Genomic DNA, 7,445 nt, shown 5'->3' with positions numbered 1-7,445 from the left:
AGAGTCTCTACATGATGACATTATAGTCTTCATTAACAATGTCTGTTGAATCAACTGGTGAGCTCTGAAGGGAGAGAAAGAGGAGGGAGGGAGGGAAGGGGACAAATAGAAGGAGGAAATGAAGTAACATTATCACTTATCTCTTACTTTGACTGTAATTCTAGGTGACTCTATTACCATACTAGTGTCAATTACACTGTATAAAATATTATAATGTAAAATGTTTATTGTTATTATAACTCACTTAAGATCCTCTACTTTGTTCACATCTAAAAGAAGAAGACAAACATGACCAGGTAAGATAACATAGCTCTATATCTCCAAATTTCCCTCCCCCTCTCATTAATCTCAGTCACTCTCTCTCCTTCCCTCTCTCTGTCTTACCCCCCCTCTCTCTGTCTTACCCCCCCCCCCTCTCTCTCTCTCTCACCATCTTTCATGTCATAGGACTTTCTATTATTCTTCACTTTACATACAGCACATGTAACAATAGTTATACAAAGCAGGACTACAGCTCCTCCTCCTCCTCCTCCAACAGCAGTTACTATGATAGTATTGCTACTACCGCTTTCTCCACCTGTTCAACAAGTATTGTAGTGATATGTTACATGATATGGTTCATATATATTACTTGGAGTAACAGAAGGAGTGGGAGAGGAAATTGATAAGGTGGAGAGGGTGGAGGAGATGGGAGAAACAGTATCTACCCAAAAAAAGAATGACAACATTACATTCTCATGTTACTATAGAATGCATGAAAAACATGTAAAAATGGGGAGGGGGGATAGAGAAAGAGTTTGTTTGACTTACATGTAATTAGACTAGATAAAATATTTGATGATGATTCTTGTGATACTGATGAAGAGGTCATTGGATTGCAGTTCTGAATAATTTCTATAAAATAAAGTAACTAATAAGAATTGACACTAATTTTACATATGTACCTGAATTATTAGTAATGTTAGTATAATCTGTAGTATTAGAACCAAACCTGTTTGATAAATTAACAGCTACTGACCATGTTAAATCATGAATCAATGATTCAATGCTAATATTGATTGGTATCATTGCGTTAGGTAGAACATTATCATCAAGTGGTATACTGATATTAAGTTGTGATGAATTGAGTTCTGTCTGACAGTAATCTCTTTGTAGTAAAGTATACGTGTAATTGTTTAATAGATCAATATCACATGGAGCTGTAACCTATTCAATAATAATAATCAATTAATTGCAGTTGTACTTACATTGAATTCAATGGTATAATTATCATCAATAACAGTCAATTCATCAGATATTTTAGGACCTATGAAATAGTACAACAATTTTTAAACCAATAATGTATTTCTGTACCTGAAATCAAAGTGAAAGCTTCATTTGCCATTGTTACATTAGTAAATCCATAACTTAAATTAGCAGCTGCTCTTACTCCCCATTGATATGAAGTACATTCAGTATAATTAGTTATATTAGCAGGTGATATTATTACATATGTATTGTTAGTAATGTTTATATCAGTTACCATCAGAGAATTATTAGTTGACTCCATTATTATTATATTATATGTGAATAATGGTACGGCTTCTACTAGAGGAGGTAACCATGACAACTTAACAGTAGCATTTTCTCTTAACTCGTGGGATAATGAAGAAGAATTGGGTGGACCTAATAAGAGATAACAAAAATAAAATGATAAATTGCAATTGTACCTAATTCACACCCAAATGCAGGTATCTAGACTAGGGTATTGTTCTGTAACTCACCAAAAGCAATCACTTGCACTGGATCAGTAGAGTTTGAAAAATACTGAGGAGGTGAAAAAATATTGCATCCAAGTGATCCAGGACATGCTTGGCACTGAATATGTAAGTCAGAATTAGTAGAATTAAGAACAACTGACAGTTTGGACACTCCAGCTTGAGCTATTAATGTATTAATTGTAATCCCTCTGTCTGGTGATGATGACAGCAGTATCTCATTACTAACATTCCAGGCTAGAAGAGTGCCTTGTTGTGAAGTGAAAGAGAAAGAGCAATTAAAGGAGACAGGACTCTCAAAAGGAGCTACAATGGACTCAGATGGATACAAAGACACACTATCAGACACTACAGTCACAATTGAGGGAGAAAGGACACAAAATAGAGAAAGAAATAAAATCTTGTGCCTTCCCATCTTTGCCGCAGATCTATCAAGAGTAGTAATTAATTAAAAGGGGAGTGTAGCCATAAACTAGCAATCATTATTATGCATAAGCAAAATGAAAGTAAATCTAGTTTTATAAATTATTATTATTAGTAACAAATTCATTCTTTTTATTATAAGCTTCATTATTCTCTGTCTGGACTACTGAAATATCACCATATGCTGGACAGGTCTCTAATTCTACAGCATTAGTTCTACCATCTTGATGCACCTATACATGTACTAAAAATGAGTATTTTAATAACAATTTATTATTATACCTCAGTAGCAGTTCTTTTACAGCATATAAGGGCTATAAAAATATTTATTAGCAATATTATTGCTGCAATCAGTAATATCATAACAGTTATTGTAGTACCAATAACAATTGGAATCACATTAGACTCGTTAGTTGATGGTGTTGCAGTGATGTATATTGTACTAGTAATTATAACTGTAGCAAATGAAGTCTGAACTGTTTTAGAGACAAAAATTGCAATACAATGATAATACAAATTTAATTACTTGATGTTGCAACATTGAAGAAGGAAGTAGACTTAATGCTTGACGATGATGGAATTGATTCTGAATAGCATTTATTACTAGTTATATTACCTGCAACAAATACACCATTATGAATTGGTACATTTAAACTAATTTACAATCTACATACCAGTGACATTAGTATAATCTGTAGTATCAGAACCAAACCTGTTTGATACACTAACAGCCACAGACCACGTTGAGTTATGAATCAATGATTCAATGCTAACACTGATTGATACAGTCGATCCATCATTATCATCAATTTGTTCGGATGTGATCTCAATCAATGACGAATTAATCTCTCGTTTGCAGTAATCTCTTTGCAATAGTGTGTAAGTATAGTTATTAAACAAGTCGTTATATTCACACGGTAAAGATACCTAGTAATATCAATATTAGAGGAAATATTAAATTCTATTAAAACATGTACTTACGTTAAAATGAAGACTGTAAGAAGTACTGTCGTTTACAGAAATGATCAATTCATCAGAAACAAAGGGAGCTACATAAAAATAATACTAATAGTACTAATAAAGTTACCATTACCTGATATAATGGTAAAGTTAGTAGCTGCAATTGTTATATTAGTAAATCCATGTAGACTGACATTACTACCAGCTGCTCTCACCCCCCACTGATACTCCTTACATTGAGTATACTGCACTATGTCCCTTGGTGATATTATGACATATGTATTGTTAGTAATATTTATATTAGTTACTGTCAGTGAATTATCAGTTGACTCCATTATTATTATATTATATGTGAATAATAGTACGGCTTCTACTAGAGGAGGCGACCATGACAACTTGACAGTAGCATTCTCTCTTAACTCGTGGGATAATGAAGAAGAATTGGGTGGACCTAATAAGAAATAACAAAAATAAAATAATAAATTGCAATTGTACCTAATTCCCACCCAAATGCAGTTATCTAGACTTTTATGATAAGGTATTGTTCTGTAACTCACCAAAAGCAATCACTTGCACTGGATCAGTAGAGTTTGAAAAATATTGAGGAGGTGAAAAAATATTGCATCCAAGTGATCCAGGACATGCTTGGCACTGAATATGTAAGTCAGAATTAGTAGAATTAAGAACAACTGACAGTTTGGACACTCCAGCTTGAGCTATTAATGTATTAATTGTGATCCCTCTGTCTGGTGATGATGACAGCAGTATCTCATTACTAATATTCCAAACTAGAAGAGTGCCTTGTTGTGAACTGAAATTAAAAGAGCAAATAAAAGAGACAGTAATCCCAAAAGGAGCTACAATGGACTCAGATGGATACAAAGACACACTATCAGATACTACAGTTAGAGGGAAGAAGACACAAAATAAGAGAGCCTTGATGTTTTCCATCTTTTCAAAGTGGGAGGAGCTGATCTATTGTTGTTAATGTTAAGTTACTGTCATTACCGGTAGTTATATAGATAGACTATTGGAAACTGATCACGTAATCCATTCAAATCAATGTAATATCATAGATACTCTATTACGTACTATAAATATTAGAGAGATTGCATAGATATTAGAGGTATCTATGCTAACATCTATGATTGTACAAGAGCGCTGCTTTTTATTATTTTTCATAAAAAATTTTTTCACAAATTTGATAAATTCCATTCTTCATGACAAGTTACAAAAATAATTTAAAAATTCATGAAATTGATTATTAACCAATAAATCTAGCTTTTTATATTCACAATTAGATCTAGATTTTGAACAAGTATTACAAACTATAACTCAATATTCAATTGTCGAAAGTCAACTGAGTGGAGTACATCTAATCCCAAAGCACCTCAACTCTCTTAACTGTATATATTTAATAAATTATTATTTTTCAACTTGCCAGTTATTAAGCTCAATGCTTTTTTCCACACTGTGGCCGAGTTATTATTCACTAATTTTTATTTCATTCTCTGTTGTTTATTGAATGGTATTTTCAAAAAAAATCATGAAAGAGCATATAAACTTGGTATATTATCATGCACTGCATTCAGTCCATAATTGCAGCTAATGCAAGTTGAAGAAGCAACAACAGTGGCAACATCATGTATCATCACATTGACACAATCATGTGTTGCTGGTAGTACATAAAGCATTTGTTTACTATTGATACAAATGTATCAATGTTTCTTTACAGTGAGTGACTGTTCCAATGTGCACATGGATTATACTATCAATATTTTAACTTTATTTGTCTTATTTATCCCATGTCAACATATTGATACTTAGCCTATTAAGGTAATACATTAAATAAAACTCTTCATTAGTTACTAGTAGAACATGATGAGAAGATTGTAAATATGAGTATTATTATCATTATTATAACAACAACAACAATAATATAATATGAAAAGAAACCAAAAAACCTAAGAAAAAGAAATAAGAGCAAAATCAAATTATCATTATTAAATAGATATAAAAAATACTTAGATGTAGAATAAAATAGGGAGGAAGAGAAACAGTTAAAGAAAAAACAAAATAAGGCATAATAAGATCGTGATCTAGTTTTGATTAGAATCAGCTCAAACTTGATATACAACATATGTACATGTGTATGTATCAAGAAAAATATATAAATGGAGAACTCTCACCTAGCCAATGACAGGGACTTTGGTCCAATTTTTGAGCAACTTTATAAAAAAAATCCAATTTTAATTGGAATCAGCTCAAACTTGATAAACAACATAAGAGCATGTATAGACTATGTATCAGAAAAAAATTTATAAAAATGTAGAATTGTTTCCCAGCCATTTTTGATAAAATACCATGGATCAGGGTTTCTACAAAGCTCTACTGAGCAATGTACACAGCACACCTAATGAGCTGGCAACAGTTAATAATGAATAACTAAGCTAATATTACATATACGTCATCATCGTGTCATGTTTTTTATTTTTTAAACACCACTTTCCTTCTCCTCATTCTGTTGCAGGTTAATTACTATCATATCATCATTTAAAAAATCATTTTAAAATTAAAATAACATTTTACAATACAAATTGATCTTCACTGTTTTTCACTGTCATTATTGCTCTCATTACTTTTGTGTGTGATTAACTGATTATAAACAATTATTTGATTAAAATACAATGTCTTAAATACATGAGATTATTATGATACAATAAATCAATGTAAATTAAGTGCATCTCATGAAATGATTGATGAAGACAACTATATGGCAGCTATTGTGAATACTTAACATCATCAAGAACAGTGGGTGGAGGAGCATGTCCCTGTACGTACAAATAAAAACATAATAATAACAAACTTGAAAGCATGATTATATAATTACATGTGCATGATTGGTATAAGATTAATGCTGGTTTTAGGTGTGTGTATGTGTGTGTGTGTGTGTGTAAAACATGAAAGCAAAAAGCATATAATATGCATGACTGGTCTTTGGTAGTATGTGTGTGTTTAGTAGTACCTTCCTTGATCTTATTTCATCTAAATCAGCATACTGGTGTGTCACCAACTGGGAATCAGGTATTGCCTATCAAAAATAACCAATAATGATAATTAAATATGAAAATTATACCAATAACAATGATAACAACAAAAGTAACAGCAATGATGATTACTTCAGCTTCATTGGGAGCAAGGGGCAATGGATCCTGCAAAGAGAAAGAGAATTGAAAGTTCAGAATATAATCAGCAGGCCAATGTTTTTAATTTTGCACAGTTGTCTGTGAGATGCGTGCCTTCAATCCAATTGCATTATTAATATGAAGCACCATGGTGCGTGGACTCACCTGCTGAGATTCACCTGAGGGATAATGTGTTACTTGTACTGCCCCCATCATGATATTATATATATATATAAGCAACTTGATATTTGAAAAAAGGATAATAGATTTTGACAAAGTGCAAAGTGCAACAATGCAATTACTGCACTGATCCATAAAATAAATTTTAGGTGTGGTCAGCACTTAGCAGTGCAGTGCAGTGCAGATAAACATGGCACGTGGGTAGGAGAAAGAAGAAAAGCTGAAATTTATTTTAGCATCTGAAGCTCTATTCAAAGAAAGAGTAAGCACAAAAAATTTGCCTAGATATTTAAAAGAGACTGAGATAGTTTGGTTGCTCCTGCTTTCCCCAGTGCTGCCTGAAAATTTTTCGAAAAAGCTAAATCACAAACTTTGAGCAACTGTAACTCGCAAACAAAAAAGAGATTAGAAAATTCCCACATATTTTCAAATCTATGTACTTTTCTCTACCTATCAATGCTAATCTTGACCAAATAGAGTGAAACACGAAGATTTGGCTAGGAAAAGTATCATAGTATTCTTGAAAATATTCAGCTTTTGCTACCACGGATTGCTATGAAAACACAACGGAGCTAAATAAATTATCTTTTTCTCAAAGCTTAAAAAGAGTTATAACTCAGGAGAGCTCAGTAAAAAAGATATTGACTAGGAATTAACAGGAATTTTCGTTACAGAATTACAGAATTGTAATAAGTGTCAACTTGTAAATTGTTTTATACTGAATCAAAACAACAGAGAGAACAACAGCAAAAGATGATAATAAAAGACAGAGACTCACACACACACACACACATGCTCCTCTTCTGAGCATGCGCACTCATACACATAATAACATATTGTAACCATAATATAGTAATACATGAATTATTGTACATACACTACATAATACCAAGAGTATAGTGTCAATTCAGTTCACTACAGAATGACAACCCAACTGCAT

At 32.2% G+C, this 7,445-nt stretch overlaps 1 protein-coding gene across 1 annotated transcript in view; it reads right to left on the bottom strand.

Annotated features, from left to right (window-relative positions):
* Positions 1-4,091, bottom strand: part of LOC109583728 (serine-rich adhesin for platelets-like) — a 7,025-nt gene extending 2,934 nt beyond the window's left edge. The window contains exons 1-17 of the mRNA XM_019999173.1: positions 3,698-4,091; positions 3,274-3,591; positions 3,162-3,229; positions 2,855-3,107; positions 2,707-2,796; positions 2,463-2,656; positions 2,300-2,413; positions 1,764-2,172; positions 1,354-1,665; positions 1,248-1,306; positions 945-1,206; positions 811-894; positions 632-703; positions 431-577; positions 245-269; positions 148-196; positions 12-64 (exon numbers count right to left, since the gene is read on the bottom strand). Coding sequence (XP_019854732.1) covers positions 12-64; positions 148-196; positions 245-269; positions 431-577; positions 632-703; positions 811-894; positions 945-1,206; positions 1,248-1,306; positions 1,354-1,665; positions 1,764-2,172; positions 2,300-2,413; positions 2,463-2,656; positions 2,707-2,796; positions 2,855-3,107; positions 3,162-3,229; positions 3,274-3,591; positions 3,698-4,091 — 2,903 coding nt within the window. The remainder of the gene's footprint in view (positions 1-11; positions 65-147; positions 197-244; positions 270-430; positions 578-631; positions 704-810; positions 895-944; positions 1,207-1,247; positions 1,307-1,353; positions 1,666-1,763; positions 2,173-2,299; positions 2,414-2,462; positions 2,657-2,706; positions 2,797-2,854; positions 3,108-3,161; positions 3,230-3,273; positions 3,592-3,697) is intronic.
* Positions 4,092-7,445: the final 3,354 nt, after the last annotated feature.

This window comes from Amphimedon queenslandica, unplaced genomic scaffold (genome assembly GCF_000090795.2).
Source record: "Amphimedon queenslandica unplaced genomic scaffold, v1.1 AMPQUscaffold_13285, whole genome shotgun sequence".
In the NCBI taxonomy this organism is placed as follows: Eukaryota; Metazoa; Porifera; class Demospongiae; order Haplosclerida; family Niphatidae; genus Amphimedon; species Amphimedon queenslandica.
Note: the sequence above shows the minus strand (reverse complement) of the source record. Positions and strands in the feature narration are given on the sequence as shown.